Genomic DNA, 21,432 nt, shown 5'->3' on the forward strand with positions numbered 1-21,432 from the left:
GGGAGAGTGAGGCCTAAGTTTTATTCTTGCAGTATTTCATAACAGAAATATAAACTAACCTTGGTTTTTATGAATATAAAATGAAAACAGAATGTAAATGCCCCAACAACTACAATATGGATTTCTTTACTTTTCAGAGCCATGATGTATTCTGAGAAAAAAATCCAGTGAAATGTTCTTTGGTTTTGTTACTTCAAAATGTCTTTGAAGAATATGGTTTCTGGGGGTTCCTATAATCTTTGGGATGCACCTAAAGTTTTCCTGTGCTACCATTTATTACCAGAAACTACTAATTTTTTTTTCTTTCATTATTCATGTCATAATTATTTTACAAAACCAGATGTAGAACACTTTATTCTGTTTGTTTGCTTTTTTCTGTGATCTTCTCCTCCCTCTCACCCTTACTTGAAGTACAGATGAGAAGATCCAGTAAAATTTGAGTGAACCTTTTGGACTTACCGTATGTAAAAGTGCTGCCATCACTTACAATACATCTAAATTGCATTGAGAATAACTCTGGCTCCTTTTCTTTTTTTTCTGTTTCCTGAAATCCTAGCATTTAGCCCATTGTGAGTTGTCTCTGGTAGCACTGCAAGTTCATGTGGAAGGTTGTTGGTAGTTTCCATTCTTTGATTTGCATTGTTATGTTTTGAAAGGATTTTTTTGCCTCTCGGTCTATTGCTTTTCCATTTGGTTGGGAAACAGAAGTTGATAATGTATTTCATCCTCAGTGGGACAGGACCTTGTAGACGTTGCCAACAAAAGTATTACAGGGGAGAAAGCAAGGGCAGGGCCTCTGGCTTTTGACCCCTTTCACAGTAAATACAGGACTGAGGAAGTACACAAATCTATATATTTTTTTTCTATCTAAAAAAAGGATTAGAATCCGTAATCAGTTTGTTCGACCTCATTAAGCAGAGTCCTTTTCTGTGTTTAGTTTGAATCTCTGTGGTCTCTCTAAAACAATCTGGTGGCCTTAATCCAGATGTTCCTTTGTGGACAGCTTTGTCACTCAAGGCGATTATTGATGTTTCAGAACTTTTTTTTTTAGCAGTGTTGAAGTACTTTCACAAAAAGTAGACAAATAAACCATATCATATTAAACTGGTAACTTTCAAAAAAAAATTATTATTTGGGAAAAGATAAAGGGGGAAAAAAGCTTTTAACCTCAGTTTTGGTTATTTGGCATGCTTTTAAATAAAACAAAATGTTGTAGATGATACTGAAAGATACATTTAAGATTGCTCTTTGTGGCTTTGATTAAAATATAAAATGTAAAATTTGAATCCATACAACTTCTGCATCAACTCTGGTAGGCTTTCAACTGAAAGAGACCCATTTTGCCAGGTATTTTAAGGCAATTATGTTGGGAACCTAAACTTTATCCAAATTGTCATTGACTTTCGGGGGTTTTATTCAAGCTTGTGACACTATATGCATAAACAAGTGCTACATTGCAATGTCTCTTTTTGCCTTTGGAAGAATCTCATTGTGGGACCAGAATTAGAACAGTATGCAAAGCATTTTTCCTTTTAAGGGATGAATTGGATTTTCTGGTTTTTACATATTCAGTGTTCCACTTGAGATATCCCTATCAGAAATATTTGTTTTTCATACAGCATTTTGACTCGTGGGTTTATCAGTATTTGTATCTTTCAGAGTTGCATTTAATGTTTTCACTGATGGATAAAGTTCCAAATGGCATAGAGCCTATGCTAAAGGACTTGGAAGAACATATTGTTAGTGCTGGACTTGCAGATATGGTAGCAGCTGCTGAAACTATTACTACTGTAAGTGTATTGTTTTTTAGTAAAAATGCAATAAAAAATGACTTTGTAGAAGATAAATACTCTCTAATTGTGGGACATATATGTGAATGGAAATAATACATGAAGATTCTATGTTTAAACATAAAATTTTGATCCACTGGAAATTTAAAACATCATTAGAATAATTTTTTATTCCATATGTTTTCAGTTGTATCTTTAAAATGTGCATGTAATTTGCAGTAAATAAAAGGTTATAAATTAAAATCATGGAGTACTTATATGGTAGGATTGTGTTAGCACGTTAGCTAAAAAGGCATAATCAGTTTTTTCAAAACTGTAACTTCCTGATGAAATTTGAAAATTGCTTTCAAGCTAAGAGTGGCTGTTCAGTGTGGAAATTAACTGTTTTCCTCACTGTTCTTTTTCAGCTTTTAATCATATTTTTCTCTGCATCTAGGAGGCTTGAGTATCTGCAGCAGTTAGGATGTGCCTTGTATTGCTTCTTGAAAACTTCTTTTATTTAGAAGTTGTTATACGATATTTCAAAGTTATATATTTGTTTATATATATGTTTATATATTGGAAGTACTATCCTGAAAGTCAATTTTGAGGCGTACCTGCTGTAGAGCTCTTCAGTATAGAGTAAAAATAAAATACTCATTCATAGCATGCAAGCTTGAGGATACTGCGTTACATTACTACAGATGAGAGCATTACATGCAACTCATGTTGGATTCTGTGGAGCCTTGGGTTTTTTAATTTGATTTTTGTCTCTAACTTCAGGATTCTGAGAAATATGTAGAGCAATTGCTTACACTATTTAATCGATTTAGTAAATTGGTTAAAGAAGCTTTTCAAGATGATCCAAGATTTCTTACTGCAAGAGATAAGGTATGTGTGATCATTTGTTTTCAGTTTAAGAACTGTTATAATCTGTTATGATGTCTCTGAAGTCCTTGTGCCCATTCACTGTTAAATCCAGAAGATGCTCTTAAATATGCAGAATAAAATATTGATGAAACTTACTGCCAGCTGATTAGCTTTTAATTTGTGTTGTGCATAATGTTGCAATTGTGTTCAGCTCTGTAATGCAGAGCACATCAGAGGCTGAGCTGTGTGTTGAGCACCTTAATGTCTGATTTGGCAATAGATTTATGTTTAGATTATACTAAGTATTGGGGTGTAGTCTCATGACTTCGCATATGGAACCTGCTCCATGCAAGCTGTTCCTAAGTTATTGCTTAAAGGGAAGTAGTATGTTAATGGAAAAGAGGAAAACACAAAACGTCAGTTAATGGGAAACTGAGTAATGAGATTCTAACTCACATATTGAAAATCAAATCTGCATACTATGGGCTGATGAAAAAAACAGATTAATTTTGTGTTAGAGTAAGCTAAAAAGAGAAAACCTTCGTGGTTCATGTATTAAAAGAGAGAAATTGAGTGAAACATTAATAACCTGAAATTATTTTTCAGGCGTACAAAGCAGTTGTGAATGATGCTACCATATTTAAACTTGAATTGCCGTTGAAGCAAAAGGGGTAAGCCCTAACAACTTTATGTAAATCAGAGTTCTTGAATTGTTGAAGGTTGAGATTCTCTTTTAAGATATCACTTCAAAAAAGTAACACTGTCTTTAAAAGTGGTTTGTATTCTTTGCATTACGGAATTTCAGATTGCTTATCAACCACTCGTAAGACATTCTTCACATGGCAGTGGTTCAGTCAATAGCAGCCCGTTTAAACTCAAATTTATTTATAGTAATTGGGGGTCTATTCTTTTATAATAATGAGTCATTTTCTTACTGCAATTTAATAGTACCTTCCTGGGTTATTAATTTCAAAAACCCAGGCCATATAACACTGCTGCAACTTCAGTAAAAGTCCTGGGGGGAACCAAGGCAGTAATTCTTATGTGAGTAGCTGTGGCTGATTAAGGCATAGCCATCCACAAGGTGTTTGCTGCCTCCTCTTGTGCCAGCTGTGAGTGTGACCTGTCTGGGTGTTACATTTTTGTTTCAGTGCAGGATTAACCAGGTTAGTTTAAGCAGCTTCCAGTAGATTAAGCAGACCTGTGTGGCTCAAGAAGAAAAACCATGCTTACAGTAGCTACTCTGCTAACTCAGCCAAGAGAAGGTAGCAGTCAGGTAATTGATGGATTGATGGTTAACATTTAATGTGTAATGTGCCACTTGAGTAGGAATCTGTATATATTTAGGTGGCTGGGATTGCTTATATCTAGTTGGTAGTCTGATTTACTATGGAAACAAAGCCTATATAGCTGGACTGCCAGCTTCCCTTTCCAGTTACTTCTAGTTAGGGGTGGGTGGGTATCGTTATCTGTTCAGTACTCTGGTTCTTACTCTGCATTTGATTTTGGACTAATATTAAGCCTAGACAGGGATTAGCCTTGCTGTTTTGTGTTATTGGAGGAACACCCTGAGAGCAGTCTGGATCCCTGCTTTGTATATTTTGTATAGATGTAGGCAAGGTTGAGGAATTTTTTAGGTCTCTGCTGATGCTTTTATTATTTCCCTGAGAGCATCCGAATACCTTATCCAAACTGTGCCTAGTGATTTCTAAGAAACCACCATGATAGTGATAGCCTTCTGTTCAGCATTCTTCTTCAAAAGTGCTCTCAAGCTTGGGAAGCTACATATACAGTCTGGTTTAAGCAAAATGAAACTTCATCCTGCTTAAATTGTGCTATTAAGTTAAGTCAAAGAATATGGAATTTGTTAATTTTTCATTGCTGTCAGGATCTTAAAGACTCCTGTTCAGAAATACCTGGGAATACATTGATTAAATAAGGGTTTTGTCTCATACCAAACAAAAGACTAATGATCTGCTTTTGCTCCAGATGGTCTTTAGGAGAGCAGAAGACACTAGCCTGCAAGCTGCTTAGTTAATTAAAAAGGACAAGTTGTTTGAAGTGTTTTAGCACTGTCTACACTAGTTGATGAGAGGGTGAGAGAATGGGCAAGAACACTGGCTCCCTGAGCATCCCAACTGCTTTTTACCTGCTGTCTTACTGCCTTTGTTTTGGGCCCTTGAGACTAGCAATCAAGTTGGTGTCACCTCATCCTAGAAACAGGGATTGGACCTTGGCAGTATTTCATGCACCAGTCTAGACACAGGTTCAGAATGTGACTTTGTGCTTGCATGCCTTTTGAAGAGCCACAATCTCTCAACTGTAGCATCTTCTTGTTCAGCTTTAGTCTGCCTTTAATATTCAAATTGTTAGTCCACTGTTTGTACCCATTATAAAATAAATTTATGCTGTTACTATGCAACAGGTGGGTTAGGTTTTGCTGTCTGTGAAATGCAGTGCAGGAGACTGTTCTTGAGACTTTCATTAGAGCATACTGATGAGTGAAGCATTTCACTGCAGCATTTGTCAACTATGTACTGGAATATTTACTGCCACGCAATATTAAGTTCTTCCAAAATGTAGTTTGTAATTGCTGGAGTTCCAAAATTAATAGCAGTTGGGATTATCAAGATGTAGAAGCTGCATAAAAATGCTGGGTAGTATCTATTCTTTCAAGATGAAAAGGGAGTTATCCCTAATTCTTCATTAGTTTAGCAAGGATTAGTTTAACAGGATCCTTGCCGAGGGGATCAGGAAAGAGAGGTATTTCTAGTTAATAGTGTGACTTACCAGAATAACAAGATTCTTTACATTTTGAAGATTTGTTGTTCTTTTATTTAGTGTTGGATTGAAAACACAGCCTGAATCCAAATGCCCTGAACTTCTTGCTAATTACTGTGACATGTTGCTAAGAAAAACGCCACTAAGCAAAAAACTGACCTCTGAAGAAATTGAAGCAAAGCTTAAAGAAGTGGTATGTATTTGCTTTCTACTTCTCAGTTATTCAGAAGAATTAATTTACTTGGTTTATTTCCTTAGGTGTGTTGAGGCCTTGATCTTCAAAAACAGTTATGCAAAGTGTAATAATAGGGAATAGAGTTTATTATGTCACTAAGTGTGTATGTGCAAGAATCTTGTAAACCATGCAGTGTTTTCATGTCTCTGAGTCAGTTCACTAAATTAGTGCCTATATTAGACTGTTATGTATTATTGTAACTAATGTTAATACAGAAAATAATACAGGAGACTTTTACATGCCAGTGCCAATGTCTTTTCTGATTTAAGAGAAGGTTCTTGATTGCCAATAAAGAAATTGGAGGTGTGGTATTAGGAAAGATCCACAGCTGATGCATGTGATAGTATTAAAACAGTTGCTCTTAAGACATTGCTTTTAAGGCAATGTCTGGTAGCCTGTTTGTACTTCATAGTCTACAGTGGCATTAGATCAGCGATCAAAGACTTGTCTGATTGCAAATAAATACATTAAAATGTACTTTTTTTGACAGCTTTTGGTACTTAAATATGTACAGAATAAAGATGTTTTCATGCGATATCACAAAGCTCACTTAACGAGACGCCTCATATTAGATATATCAGCTGATAGTGAAATTGAGGAGAATATGGTGGAATGGCTCAGAGTAAGTAGCCTGACATCTGTCTTTCTTTTTGCCTTTTTGCTTCTTGCTTGTGGTATTAATTTCCAGTCTTGACCTCAGATCTTATTTTTGCTTAGGTGAGTTCTATCTTAAATTGCAGCCCACTCAGATAACTTATACTTCCATCTTATTGCAATATTTTGTGCAAGTGAAATAATTTGGCTCTTTTCTAAGGGAAATGTTGATCCTTATAGTGGTAGTGATAGATTTTCAAATATTTCACGTATGATTATCTGAAGACTTAAAATATTCTGTATGCAAATCAGCAAAATGCTCTTATTATGTACTTGTTGTTTAGGTATGTAAATAATTAGTTGTGTTTGAATTGTGAAATTTAATGTAGATTAGACTGTTATTTGCATGCTTTGAACATTGTTTCATATCTCAGTATTCACTGATTCCTTAATGCATGCATATGTTCTTCAACACTTGGATTTCTTTGAAAGGACCATCATATGCATTTAACGGGTAACATACAAAAAACTTTATATTGCATTGTAGATTGACTATTACTTTAAAGTGGTGATACCCTTGTAGTTTAATGCTCTTCATGTTTTTCAGTTTATTATTTTAAGAAGAAAGATTTTTGTTCAGAGTTGCCTGTGTCATAGTCTAATGTTCTGTTTGTTTATGCAGGAAGTAGGAATGCCAGCAGATTATGTAAACAAGCTGGCTAGAATGTTTCAGGATATCAAAGTGTCTGAAGACTTGAACCAGGCCTTCAAAGAAATGCACAAAAATAACAAACTTGCTTTACCAGGTACTGTTATAAAATAATTTGCTATTTTTCCTTTCTCTTAATGAAAAATAATTATTTTGACTCTTGAGTTAAAAATTATATCAACTGCAGGTTGAACATAGTCTTCAGGGCATTGTTCTCCCCAGGTGTCTGTAGTCTCTGCCTTCTCAATAGTTGACTCTGGAGCTATATAATTCTGTAAGCTGTTGCGGGTTTTCATTGTGAGTAGTCTTGTAGATACAGACTCCCTACTTTTGATAAATTCCAAGCAGGGGCTTGGATCAGTATCAGCCAGGTGAATGCCTGAACTACCCCTTTCTTCTGTGCCTTCATCATTCTTCATGAGTGCTTTATGCTGTGCTTCTCCTTTTCCTCCCAGTGCTGGATGCACACTGTGAAGAGCTCAAATCACTTACCTGAGGTTAAATTTCAGCGATAAAAGAGGCTGAGGAACATTGGGTTTTGGACTTGATACTGCTGAAAACCCTTGAGTAGTCCTTAAAAGCATCAGCTATTAAGCTTCAATCAGGGCATAAAGAGCTCTGCAGGGCTAGCCAAAAAAATCAGATTTCAATCAGTGTTGCTCGCAAAAAGCCAGTGGTGCATACATAGAGTACCTTAATGTTGAAGTAGGTAGACTCCTTGCTACTTTCTTAAAATTTGGTCCTCCATAATTGTATTTAGAGCAGAAAAAAAAAAAAGTATTTTGTTACTCTGTCTGTTATAACTGGAGATACATATACAATCCAATATTGTCTTACAGCTGACTCTGTGAATATTAAAATTTTAAATGCTGGTGCCTGGTCTCGAAGCTCTGAAAAAGTGTTTGTCTCACTGCCCACGGAATTAGAAGATCTCATCCCAGAAGTTGAAGAATTTTATAAAAAGAATCATAGTGGTAGAAAACTTCACTGGCACCACCTCATGTCTAATGGAATTGTAAGTGTATAGTTTTCAGTGTGTTGATATCGATGACTCTACTCTCTGTGTATTTGTAATTGTAAGAAAGTTTGTTATCCAGAAAGGCTTGTAAGTAAAATTGTCATTCTGTTCACAGATAACATTTAAGAATGAGGTTGGCCAGTATGACTTGGAGGTAACAACATTTCAGCTAGCTGTGCTGTTCGCATGGAACCAAAGACCCAGAGAGAAGATCAGCTTTGAAAATCTAAAACTGGCAACTGAACTCCCTGATGCAGAACTTAGGAGGACTTTATGGGTATTTCCCTTTCTCTTGAAACAGATTTCTTGATTTCTGTGCTCTGAAATACTGGATTTGTGTTTTTAAAGCACTGTCACTTTGAAACTGAAACTCGAATGCCTTTCTTGCTAATTAATCAGTTTTTATGCTGGCTCCTTGCATTACTGTTGAGCTCACACAGCCTCTACATTAACACATTCTCTCTACCCAATATTACCTAGCTTAAGCTTTTGGAAACAGCAAGATCTTTTTGACCATATGCTGCCTACATCACAGTTAGGATTGTGGTTTCTGGAGTGGGACTGGTCTAAATCTGAGAAATCAGTGGCACCTGATCAATATATGTTACTTAAAAGTAACTTCCTTTATGCTTTATCAGACTTGTTATTACTTAGCTCACAAATGAAGAGAGAAATCACTTAAATCAGACTTAACACCACTTCTGTAGCCCTGAGTTTGTGCGGTTTGCTTCTCTGTATGATTTTAACCCATTAATTAACCCATTTCAGAGGGAGATTTGGTAAACTGTGTCCCCTTTCTGGTTTTACTAGTATCTTCATGTTGCCCTCTCGTAGCTCCAAACAAGGCTATGTGGTTTGATCACTTCAGTCTGCACATGAGTGAATTATGTTCTTAAAAAGTGATTGTTTCCATGTAGAAAGACTGGTGTTTTATTTTCATTCTTCCCCCCTCCCTTTTCTCTGTAGTCTCTTGTAGCATTTCCAAAGCTGAAACGTCAGGTTTTATTGTATGAACCTCAAGTCAATTCACCCAAAGACTTTACAGAAGGAACCCTCTTCTCGGTGAACCAGGAGTTCAGTTTAATGTAAGATTATGTTTGAAAAGTAAAATAACAATGTGCTATTTTGTAGTTAAAATAATTCACATCAAGTTTACCATTGTCCTTGAAAGTTTTTTCAAGATTCAGCTAGACCCATGCTTTGCTGCCCTGTCTTCAGTTAGTTCTGGCAATAGTCATGCTTCAGGTAGATGCTTGGACTAGATGACCTACAGCAGTCCCTTCAGACAAATGTTTCTATGATTGCTTTCTGTGAAATTTAATTTCTTAAATACCTAGGGATGAAGTGCAAAATTGGAGGCTTTTGCTGTTTCCTTGTTCCTAAGGAGCACATGAAATTTCATATTGGAAGGGCAGCATGTAAGCAGAGCACTGATGCTGTACTGATTGTTACACACACACAGTGTCAACAGCAGAGTGACAAGTTAAAAGTGGAAGTGAAACTGCTTAATAATATGATGTTCTTTCAAAAAAACAGGATTTTTTATGTGGCTTTCACCAGAGAGGAGTGTCTTTATTTCAGTGAGAATGCAGTGCTCTTTTACTGATGCTTTGAAATCCTTCAAAGCATAAGATTATATGAATGGAGAGGATCTCTAAATGGTATATGCTACATTCAGCATGTTTTAGTTTGGTTTTTGCTTGTTATTATTGTCAATGACTATCATTAGAACTGGCTCCTTGCTAGTAACCTCAGATTCTGGACCTTATTCTCAGTAGCAGCAGGATATGTGGATCTGTGGAGAGAGGGAGAGGGTGACAAATCTGCTTTCCTAGGGCTCAGTTTCTTGCCCAGGGCCATGATGTTTGTTCCTGTCATCAGAATCATGAGCTTTGGGAGGTGATGAGAGGGCATGACAGAAAGAAAAAGGCTGTACAGAAAGTTTGTAGGTGACCACTGAAGAATGCCATCAGCTTTCTTTGTTAAAATAGCTGTTACTTACCCTGTTTTTCTGCTGGACAGATGGTTATTTTGATGGAAAACAAACTAATCCAATTTCCTGAACTTTGTTGTAAAAACTTCTCTGAGGAACCCTAGTTGTATATCATTAAAGTGAAATATATTTTTATGCAATTTTAATATTTAAAATAATACTGCATACTTTTCAACTTTGGACAATGTCAGTTTCAGCTGATGGATTTTTTGGTAATGGGAGTGCATGCAGGTTTTATTGTGCAGAGACATGGGCACTGAGTTCTGGTTTGTCAACCAGCCATCTCACTGTTAGAATTCTGATAGCCTACAAATATCTGATATGTGATGGTACTCCTTGCTGCTGTAATTTAACAGGAATTTCTTAATTGAAAATGTATTGTTTGCTTATTTTCCTACGATACAACTTTTTCAGAAAAAATGCTAAAGTTCAGAAAAGGGGCAAGATAAATTTGATTGGTCGATTGCAACTTACTACAGAGAGAATGCGGGAAGAGGAAAATGAAGGAATAGTCCAGCTGAGAATATTACGAACCCAGGCAAGTAAACTGCCAAAGGAATATAAAATGATCCTGTTTCTTCTGTTGTATTATCACTGCATCTTGTCCCCATTTAGATCTTGATGTATGGAATGAATGCTGTTGAATCCCACTGGATCTAAGTTTTGCTGTTTGCTTAGGTTATTTGTATATACTGGATTTTACATACATGTTTATGCACTTACAGCTCTTGGCCTTCTGTGCTGATGTACCAGATCATGATTTTTAAAGAGGACAAAGCAGATACTAAGCAAGTGGTGAAGGTGTAACTGCGTAGTGGTGGGTGGCAAAAGCAGATGTTAAAGTTGATGACTTTGAGCCACCAACATAAACAGTTTTGTTGATCTTGAGGCCTCTTTGGCTGCTCTACATGAAGAGATCATGGGATCATGCTTTAGTAATAGCAGTACGACTTTTTGAGAGGTCTGCTCTTTAGAGGGGAAGTTTATAGATACATCTCAGATTTGCAAGCTGCAGCTTTGTGCTTGATTGTCCTTCAGTTGGGTACTTGTGTCAAATTTTTTGAGCTGACAGTTCTAAAAAAACCTGAAATTTTTTAGGCATCAGAGATTATTACTTCCAACAGAGTCTTGAAAATACCATCTTTCCCTCGAATTGCAGGTCTCTTCTACTAGTCAGATTAGATTCCAGGTTCTGCACATCTGTATGTGCACAATTGTACCCACATGACTTAACATCTTAGTCATACTTCCAGCAGAAGGATTAATAACTGCTTGTATTTATTAAATGAGAACTTCTGAGTTCCAATTTTATATTAAGCTTGTGTTTCATGAGATACTCAGAACTCAAATTACAAGTCACCCTAGAAATGGTGACTTCTGCTCAGAGAGTGAATGAATATTAGGTTTTAGTGAGAAATTCACACTCCAGGTGTAAGATTTACCTGTAGATTCTCCTTTGACTGGACTTACATCTCTTGTATCTTGCCAGTGCTTCATTCTTTTCCTTTGTAAAAGTCTTCATAACCACAATTCAGTATCTACTTAGGCTAAGAAATGCAGCCTATATCTGGTTTTTAAGGAAAAATACAGATTTCCTTGCTGTCTTGCCTTACCAGGGGTCCCCTACTAATGCTTGTCACTTCACCCAAGCTTTTTAAAAAAAAAATAACTTTTTTTTCTCCTGTCCCCCACCAGGAGGCTATCATCCAAATAATGAAAATGCGGAAGAAAATTACTAATGCCCAGCTTCAGACTGAACTGGTAGAAATATTAAAAAACATGTTCTTGCCACAAAAGAAAATGATAAAAGAGCAAATTGAATGGCTTATTGAGCACAAATATATCAGAAGAGATGAGTCAGATATCAACACCTTCATCTATATGGCATAATTTGAGGACTCTGCAGGATGCTGAGAACACAAATGGAAGGGTGCTTGGACAGACAGCTGCAACAGTTTGTGCTGCAGAAGGACTTGTTCTGACTTCCGTTACGTATTCAAATCCCTGCCTTACCTTACAGAGGACTATATTTTGCCAATCTCATTCAGCTAGCATGATGGCATTCCCTTCATGTTGCACACTTTTAACAGCATGCTGTTTTGTGGGAAACTTGCATTCATGAAGAGCCCGATGTGAACTTTTTAAAGTAGATTTGATTTACACCCACCAGGAAGAACGCAGGTTTGGGTTTTTAGATGACCAGTACTTGCACAAGGAAAAAATATTCAAATATTCATGCACTGAGGAACTGCTATTAGTTTTGTTTTGGGTTTTTTGGTTGGGTTTTTTTTGTTTGTTTGGTTGGTTTTTTCCGTTTTGTTGGTTGTTTGTTTTTTTTTTTATTTTAAATGCAATTAGGACTAGAAGTAGCACTTCCACTTTTGTGTTTTGGATCAACAGATTAATGTACTGTCCACTTCTGATCCTTTTTATGTAATAACATTTGAGACACAAACACAGCATCACAACTGATACGTATTTGTTACAGTTAAAACCTGTTGGCTAGAGCAGTGCTTCAGTCTAGTAACTGGATTTTAATAATTGATGCAGAAGTGACATAAAAATAATTCCAAGTCATGGGTGATATTTTTCCTTAAGCAAGAGATCATTGTTTTTAAATTGTTGCTGTAAACAAGTGGATATACATAATTTGTTACCTTATTTGGATAGTTGATTTGCTAAAATCCTTTTTGAGAAAGTGAAGCTTTCTTGAATGATACTTCACTCTAAAAGTGATTTTCACGGGTGGGTCTCTTACATTGAACAGAAATATTAAGTGTATTTCGTTGTACATTTAATATTTGTATTCGAAATATTTAAGTATGACTACATATATCTGAATGCATTAAAGAGTAACTGTTGCACAACTCCCCCAGAAAGAAAATACCACTTGAAGATCCCTGTACTAATTCCTTCTTGATAACGTTATATGTACGCGCAAGGTTCATTTGTTGCTTAGAAGTCAACATCTTTATATGAGAATCAAACCGTCTGCTTTTTATCTTGAAACTGGCAGGGTAGGAAATACAATTCTAGCGAAAATGGTAAAAACCTAAGGAAAAAATACCTTATTTAGTGTATGCGGAGAGAGTGCCAAATACACATCAGGAATTTCAACTTTTTAAGGTTACCTCTTCTATTTTCAATCACCTTAAGTAGTTGTTTGGCACTGCCTGAGTCTCTGCTACTCTGAAATGTCCCAGCATTTACTGGACTGATAACACGAATCACTGGAGCAGAGTGCCTGGCTTTGGACAAAAGGTAAGTTGTGTTTTACTCAGTTCTCTATGAATATTCTTCTGTAAATTGCAAGTGTGTGGTTGATTTTTTTTCAATTAACCAGTTCAAGTACAAGATGTAAAAAAGGTCTCATCTTGGATGATTGAAAGGGGAAGAGGATACAAGTAACTTTAGTCAAAACGGAAAACCTTTCAGTAAGTAGGAGCAGGAGTTTTGCTTTCATATGGTTGCAGTAAAGTATAAAGTAAGAGTGCTTTAAAAGAAAACTCAACAAGAATGGCTGTTTCCACCCTTCAACAGGCTGCATGCTCTGTTACTCATGGAAATGCCAACGTGACTGCCTGAGAACAGTGTGTACTTGGACATCTATTTGAGTAAGAAGTTTGGTAGTGAGGGTTTAATGAACAGGAGATGGAGAGAAATGGAGACCTGGCCAATTACTGCTGATTGAGACCCCACAGCTTATGTCACATGCTTTTATTGATACTCAAAAGCAGATGCTGTTTAAAATATTGCATCTTTTATCTTGGCCCTGTGGTGTTGCAATACAGAATCAAAAGCAAGTGGTGCTTTGTGTAGTTAACCAGTAACACTCTTTGAACCTTAGAAAACAGAATTCTAATAAAAAACCTTTGTGCTGCAAGACTTTCAGTTTTTGTAACTTCAGAGGCATAAATGCTCTCTTGGGATAATTGGGGAAAGCATGAGGTTCTGAGCATTCTCTTTTCAAATGTAAACAATTCCAGCCCTTAACTTCACACCTCTTCTTCTCTGGTTGTCATGCAGAAAGAGCAGCAAAGGGGTAATACTGATTTTGATGCTATTGATTTAGATTTGAGAGAGAAGTTCAAGGGACTGCATCTCAGATACAACTGTTTAGGAAGCTGAAGCATATGTAGAAAGCAACGAGTTCCTAATAGCTAAGGAGCTACATATTCCCTCAACTAATAAATATAAAATAATACAACCTAAATATATTTCCCAACACCTGGGATGCAGAAATATAATTGGTAATGTGCCTATGACATGGTAATTTTTCTTTTAATATATACTGGAAACGGATGTCGGGTTTTTTATTAAATGAAACTCACACCAGCAAATTTGTTAAAGATGCAGAATCACACTTCGCATCCTTCATCAGGTCACTTTCACCAATATGCACTTAAAACAAGTATCACCTGGGGTGCAGGGAGATACCTGGGGTAAACTGTTCTTTTGGGGAGGGTAGAGTTCAAATCTAAATGAAAATGAACTATTATTCACTTGCAATATGGCAACAATGCACTTTTAAGGCTGCAGTTTTTAGCTATGAATATTTATGTCCAAAGACCTAGCTTAAAGAGGTGCTGCATCTGAAAAACATGTTGCCACACACACTGCCACGGTGAATAGCTATGGAATGAAATCTGGTGTAGAAGTGGGAGGGCGGGGGGTGGAAATCACTCTTGATGGATTTAATTAAGAAATACTGTTAAATCTTTCGCTATCCCAACAATTTGATGAGGATCCCGGTTTCAATTCTGAAGTCTTCCATTTTCCTCTTTCCACAGTTGGTGTCCTTAGCTTCTATTTTTACTCATCTATCTTTTGTTTGTTATGACTGTAATGCAATTACATTTCAAAAAGACAATGTGACTTTCTTGCTTCCACCTTTTTAGACTGAATATAGATGTTCTGAATGTTCACATGTTGCATTTATTTGCATTGGGATGCCATTGTCCTGTAAAGTGCAAATTTTAAAAATACAATTGGCAAAAAGATTTGATAGTTTTACAGAAAGATTTGCTATCTTAAACTCAAACTGTTTTCTATTTTCATCCAAATGACTAGGATGCTATCTTTGTAATTCTTTGAGGTCATATTTGTGAAATAAACAAACATGAAAGCTTTCCTGTCATATACACTATATGTAGTCTGGAGTGTTGAGCAAACTTGAGTTTCTGAATTGTAGTATCTATCTACATATGGTATTTACAATTTTGAATGTGTGCCACTACCAAGGTAATAATGCTGTACAATTTTGAATGGTGGTAGTTTCTGTATGGCAGTCCAGCTGAACTATTTTGATGTACTGCTTAATTTTTGAATTTTATTTTTTAAGTTGTATAATTTATTTTCTTGCAAAATAAAAATGTAATATAAAAGACTGCTCATTCAGCAAGGTATTTTGGTGTCTTCCCCTGCAAAATTTTTAAGTTGAATTGAGATGCTGCTCCTGAAAAATACCACTGTATGAAATTTGCCTGATTCCAAGTCCTGAAGTCTATTATGATCAGAGTACTAAAAAAAAGAAAGAAAGAAAGAAAGTAAAAACTTCCAGTTCCTTTCTTGTCAAGATTTTTCAAGATTAAGGTGTAAATATGTAGAACTATTTAATCTTCCAAATTCTATTTAAAGACTAGTCTTTAAATGTATTGAAGCCTGCTGTGCCAGAAGTGTCTGGGAGTGTCTGACTTTATGGCATTTTTTAAAAGGGTTACGTCTCTGTCTAACTTACTGGGAGGTACTTGGATTGCTGAATGTTTTTGTTGATTTGTCTCTGAAATTACTTCTAATGAGTGTCACTGAAAATTACTGCTGTTGTCACCAGATTGTTGGGACCCTCAGGTACCTGATGCTGCAGTAAACAAATGGTGATGTGGGAACAGTTGATTGCCCCAAGGAATGCTTTTACTGCAATGGCTTTACTTCTCTGATTGTCCTTGCCTTTTAATGTGAATCTCTTTTTACATTTCAACTTTTAAGTGCACCTGCTAGCATCAGTGTTCTGTGCTTTCTGGTATATGCAAAGATCAGAACTATTTTTATGGAATAAATAACTATTTGAGTGGCTACTCGGTGCACACAGGAGTTTTCAAACTGGCAACTCTTCCAGGCAGAACTTTGATAGCATGCTGCCATTATTTTAAAACCATTTTTCCTGTTAGAACAAAGTGTTGTCTTTCACCAGTGTTTTTTCAGGTGGAGTAATGCTCTAGAACTATGCGAGTTATCACAGGTGTTGCTTAGCCAATTCAGCTCCTAGTAGTTGATCACAATTTAGTTAGAATCATTGACCTTAATATGAAAGGCTCTAAACCTGCTTCATTCTTCATATTAACTTGAGAACTTCATTTACTTATTTGCTTTATGTGTAAACATCTTTCTCTGGCTGTAGGCATGGTGCCTGCATTTCATCCTTATTTATTCTAATTCTGGAGATGCAGTCTGTAACTTCAATTGAATCCAGTGCTCCAAGCTCTGCCTGTGCTCTGAAGCACCTGCTGCTTCCATCTGCTGACCTGGGGCATAGTCAAAGCAAATCTTGCCTCCTGAAAGCTGAAAATTGGTGACTTTGAAGTTACATTGTCATTGTTTTTGATGAGGTGCTGAAAGAATCAAAGAAGGGAATGCACAGTGTTTTCTTTCTGAATGCCTTTCTGGTTTTGAGACCGCAGTCTTGATACTACATGTGTGCAGCTTGGGATTTGCCATCTATCGCAGTCTTTGATTTCTACCAATGAAGACATTAAGGGAGTTGCACCTCCTGCATTTTTTGTAGCAGGCAGTTGGAGCTTAGCTCAAGCTGAGGTAACTAATGCAGGGTTTATTGCACCAAACAGGCAGTCTAGATGTCAGTAGGCCCCCCTGGCCCAGATTACATTCAGCCATTGCTTCTGAAAGAACTGAGGAGTGAAACATGACTGCTTGCTAAGGTGTGTCACAGCCAGCTTCAGTGCCAGGGGACTGATGGGATGCCAACAGCTTTTGACTAGGTTCCACACCACATGGAACGAAGGCAACCAAATGGCCACGGAACAAAGAAACCTACAGCTGCAGCTGGGAGAGGAGCATTCTAATGTGGATGTGACTGAGCCTTACAGAAGCAGAAAGGCAGAGTAAGGCTGAACTATTTTCACAAAATCCTGTAACATCAGTACTACCACTACTTGATTGAAACCAGCAGAAGATTGCTTTAGAAGACAACTTGTTCCAGGTGAAGCTGGGGCTGCAGATCACAAGTATCAGCAGGTTCAAAGAGGATTAGAAAAATTAATGGAAACAAGTCCAGGGAAGAGTTAGGTTGGATATTAGGAAAAATAACTTTACTGAAAGGGTTGTCAGGCACTGGAGCAGGCTGCCCATGCAAGTGATGGAGTCACCATCCTTGGAGGCATTTAAAAGATACATAGATGTGGAGCTTAGGGACATGGTTTGGTACTAGACTTGTCAGTGCTAGGTTAACAGTTGGACTTGATTATCTTCTTTTCCAACCAAAACAAATCTTTGATTCTATGAAGTCCATAAACAGATAATAAAGGCAAGGATAGATCTTCTAACATCACTAAAAGTGAAGCTGGATGCTGGGAAAATGTACAGAAAGCACCCTGGCTCTTCTGCTCAGCCTCAGGCAGTGGTTGTGGGGGATGCTACTGAGCTACAGTCCCTATTGAAGTCTGTCTTGAATTTTCTTAAATACGAATTATCATGAAAAAATCCTGAGGAAGAGTGGAGAGGAAAATGGAAGGAAAAAATTAAAAAGCAACCAATTGACTAGAGGAAGCAACAGCTGCAGGAGGGGAGGAGAAGATATGTGATGATCACAGGAACAAAAGAGTAAAGCATAGGGAAGCACTCGGCTGAGCACCTGAAGAGCAGGTCCCTGCAGAGGCCAAAGTCTGTGCTGCAGAAGTCCAGGACAGCAAGCTTGCTGTGCGCCCTTCTTGCTGCTCTAAGGACCTGGAACTCCATTATACCATGGTGTTCTGGTTTGGTTTAGTGAAGGGCCACAGGGGTGGCTCCAGTAAGAAGCTAAGAAGCTCCCCCTGCTCCAAAACCCAGGCAAGGAGCCATTGGAGGGACAATAGATGCACCTTTGTCATTAACATACAAAAGAACTGATGTAACACCTGAGCAGAGAAGCACTTAGGGGAGAGAACTGTGCTGGAGGAGGAGAGCTGTGCTGGTGGTTGGTGGGGAAGAAGGTGCCCAAGCAGAAGTTTCCCTGCAACCCGTGGTTAGATGGCAGCTGTGCCCCTGCTCTCATGGAGGAACATGATGGAACATTCCCTGAAGGTGCCAGGAGGGGTGAACTTGGCCAGTGGACTTGGATTTTGTGGCCAGAGGATTTGCTGCCTGTGGACTCTGATTGTGCAGCTTTGGAAGACCCTGGTGCCAGGGGAGTTTGTTCCTGAAGCACCCGTGACTCTGTGAGAAGCCCAGGCTGGAGCAGCTCCGGACCTCATGGGAAGGACTCATGAAGGACAAGTTTGTGGAGGACTCTTTCCTCTTTCCCATGGGAGTGAAACAAAAATTCGGAGCTTCCAAACACTCCTCACCAAAGTGGGAGTGTCAGTGCAGCCGGGTGACGATTCTGAGATGAAGACCCAATAACAACAAACAAGCTGGTGTTGGGCAGACATTCTTTATTGCAGTGCTGGGCAGCACTGGGGATTGTCCACAAAACACCCCAATATATGCCAAAAACATACATATTCAGTTCCATGTGAATGAGTTCCCAGAATTCTTTTACGTAGTAATTTTATTTCCTGGAATTGGCTGTCTTTGTAATTATGCATGCTTGAGAGTCTTCTGGGAGGGTCTTTGTTGATTCTAGTCCTTTGTCATCTTTGTCCTGCCTCCCATCCTGGTCCTGTCTCCAGTCTCCCGCTGGTGGATTGCCCAGGTGGGTCAGTATCAACCTGACTGTTGTCTGTAGGCACCACAAGTCTTAGAAGACTTGATGTAATCACAACCTGCAGGATGCTTGGCATAATTGACTGATGGTTTCACAAAGCACATTGTTTTAAAAGTAACCTGTTCAGCTAACTTAGTACAGCAAATTAATTATTTTAGTAAATTTTTATTAGGCTAGATTTCTATTGAATCTACTAATGAGTATCCTATAACTATCAGGAGAGACCCCATGGGGAAGCAGGGAAGGACTGTAAGGAATCCTTCTTCCTGAGGAGGAAGGAGCAACAGGAACCACCAGCCTGTGAACTGACTCTAAACCCCATCCCCTGTCCCCCTGTGCCACTGGGGGGGAGGAGGGAGAGAAACCGGGAACAAAGGGATTTGGGCCCGGGAAGAAGGGAGGGATGGGGTAACATATGCAAGCCCTGCTCTGTGTGTGTCTGTGTCCTGTGTGTGTTTGTTTGGTGTGAAATTAAATTATTATTTTTTCCCCAAGTTGAGTCTGTTTTGCCCGGGACCTTAATGGGTGAAGAACCCTCCTTGTCCTTTGTCTTGACCCGTGAGCTTTATCCTCCTTATCCCAGAGTGTGTGTGTGGGGTGAGGAGTTGAGTGAGTAGCCATGGGGCTGTTCCTTTGTTGTCTTGTTGGGCCCAAACCATGACATTAATGGCAAGCCAGGCAGGAGAGAGAGAGACAAGGACCCATGACACATGGTCACTGCAGCCAAAGCTGCCCTCAAGTTTCATGTTCCCTACTTAGCCTCTCCTTGTTGGTGAGATCAAGGTCCAGCATAACACCTCTCAGTGGATCCTCTAGCACTTGAAGATGGAGAACTAAGTTTTCGTCAACACATTCCATGAACCTCCCAAATTGCTTATGCATTCCTGTATTGGACTTCCAAAAAACTCTGGGCTGTTTGAAATCCTCCATGAGGACCGGGGCTTGTGAACGCGACACTCAGTGCTTCCTATCTGTCTATAGAGGACCTCATCCACTCATCTCAAAGTGAAGCAGTATGTTCTTGTATGAATATCCTTTTGTTTGACAGTAGGAATGATGACCAGAATTGTTTTCATCTCAGAAGATCATACAAGAGCTCTAAATACCATAATGCAGAGGAACCTCTCCACAGATGGGATCTGCACCGTGGGCTGTGTGCCAACTGGAGGTGTGCCTGATGCTGCACAGCCTGGGTTCCCAGCATCTGAAGGAAGGTAAGATTACCTTTACTGTCCTCTCTTTTCCTTCTTGTGTGAGCTCTAATAAAGGGCCTGTCAGTATGTTTGGGAGCCCAAGTGCCTTTCTGGCTGAGATGATAAAAATGCTAGTCCTGGTGCATTTTCTAGGCTGTGTCCTGGAAAAAAGGGCCTTATACTGCAGGAGTGAAGATGAAGTTAGAGAAGAGCTTCCCCTTTTCTTGTTATATATGTTTCTTGGCATTTTTCATTTTTTAAACAACATTCTTATCCAGCCAAATTGGTTGTCTTTCCTATATGGTACATATGTATTTTCAGGATAAAAATCTTCCTAAGTTCCTGTGTTATGTCTGGTTTGTACCTTAAAACTTTGGCTCTAAATCAAAGGTCTAGACTAATTGGTAAAACTCTCAAAACATACACAGAAAGCAAGAAGTGTTTTACTTTTGAGAGCAGACAGAAAGTTAAATTCTGTCTCAAAGAGAAATGACTTAGATGTACAACAGAAAAGGAACTGAAGCAATGCTGATGAATGTTAGTTTTACAGCATGAAGAAAAAATAATAATAGATCAGCCAATATAGCAAGTGGATGGAAACAAACTGTTGAGATCTTCTTGCTTTCCAGGTGGTGTATCCAAAGGGTGCCTCTTGGTATTCGCTTCAGTTTGTGGTCCAAAGGGAAGAGAAGGAGGGCTGCGAGTTAATGTCTTACTTGGTGTTTAGGCATCAGCTCCAGGGAATGCAGCAGTCATGGGATACTTTAACAGATGGTATGCTAACTCCTTCAGAAATTTAAACAGTGGCTGAAGAGAAGGCAACGAGACTGATCAGAAGCAAACATGGAAGTGCTTGTCCTAGGCAGCGTGCAGCAGCAGCGTTCAGAGGCTGGCACCTTGCCTTTTGAGACATAAAGCTCAAGACCAGGAAGGACCAGGCTTTTCCTGGCCTAGCCCCATGCAGGTTAGGTAGGCAGTGGACAGAGGCACAGCCAACCGGCCGTTCAGATTTAATAGAAGCCTTCACTTAGGAACCTGTATCTGGAGGCAGAGAGGGGCGGGAAGGCAAAGCCCAGGGAGGGCTGTGGCAGCAGCACGGGCACCCCGAGCCAGCCGGGTTGCAGCGGGCACCGACCTCCAGGGGCAGCTGCTGAGACATCCCAGCCAGTAACACTTTGGGATGTTTATAGCCAGGGCTAGACAGGATGGAGCCCTGGGCTCGGCACCTGCATCCCCGCACACCCTGTATCTGCGCAGGGACGTTTCCGGCACGGCTTCCGCGTGGGCATAAACCCCCACGCGGGGTTATGATGTTCATTCCAGCTCGACACTGAAGAAAGGCCGGGCCGGGGG

The 21,432-nt window shown here is 38.7% G+C and overlaps 2 protein-coding genes across 2 annotated transcripts in view; both read left to right on the forward strand.

The window, feature by feature from the left end:
- Positions 1 to 12,279, forward strand: part of CUL5 (cullin 5) — a 22,300-nt gene extending 10,021 nt beyond the window's left edge. Inside the window, exons 8-18 of the mRNA XM_009999393.1 lie at positions 1,660 to 1,790; positions 2,553 to 2,660; positions 3,246 to 3,310; positions 5,481 to 5,613; positions 6,146 to 6,277; positions 6,932 to 7,055; positions 7,798 to 7,973; positions 8,092 to 8,253; positions 8,943 to 9,061; positions 10,384 to 10,507; positions 11,665 to 12,279. Coding sequence (XP_009997695.1) covers positions 1,660 to 1,790; positions 2,553 to 2,660; positions 3,246 to 3,310; positions 5,481 to 5,613; positions 6,146 to 6,277; positions 6,932 to 7,055; positions 7,798 to 7,973; positions 8,092 to 8,253; positions 8,943 to 9,061; positions 10,384 to 10,507; positions 11,665 to 11,859 — 1,469 coding nt within the window. The 3' untranslated portion in view covers positions 11,860 to 12,279. The remainder of the gene's footprint in view (positions 1 to 1,659; positions 1,791 to 2,552; positions 2,661 to 3,245; positions 3,311 to 5,480; positions 5,614 to 6,145; positions 6,278 to 6,931; positions 7,056 to 7,797; positions 7,974 to 8,091; positions 8,254 to 8,942; positions 9,062 to 10,383; positions 10,508 to 11,664) is intronic.
- A 7,717-nt stretch (positions 12,280 to 19,996) lies between these two features.
- Positions 19,997 to 21,432, forward strand: part of ACAT1 (acetyl-CoA acetyltransferase 1) — a 17,383-nt gene continuing 15,947 nt past the window's right edge. The window contains exon 1 of the mRNA XM_009999426.1: positions 19,997 to 20,100. Within this exon, the coding sequence (XP_009997728.1) occupies positions 19,997 to 20,100 (104 nt within the window). The remainder of the gene's footprint in view (positions 20,101 to 21,432) is intronic.

This window comes from Chaetura pelagica, unplaced genomic scaffold, assembly GCF_000747805.2.
Source record: "Chaetura pelagica isolate M959 unplaced genomic scaffold, ChaPel_1.0 scaffold85, whole genome shotgun sequence".
Lineage (NCBI taxonomy): Eukaryota > Metazoa > Chordata > Aves > Apodiformes > Apodidae > Chaetura > Chaetura pelagica.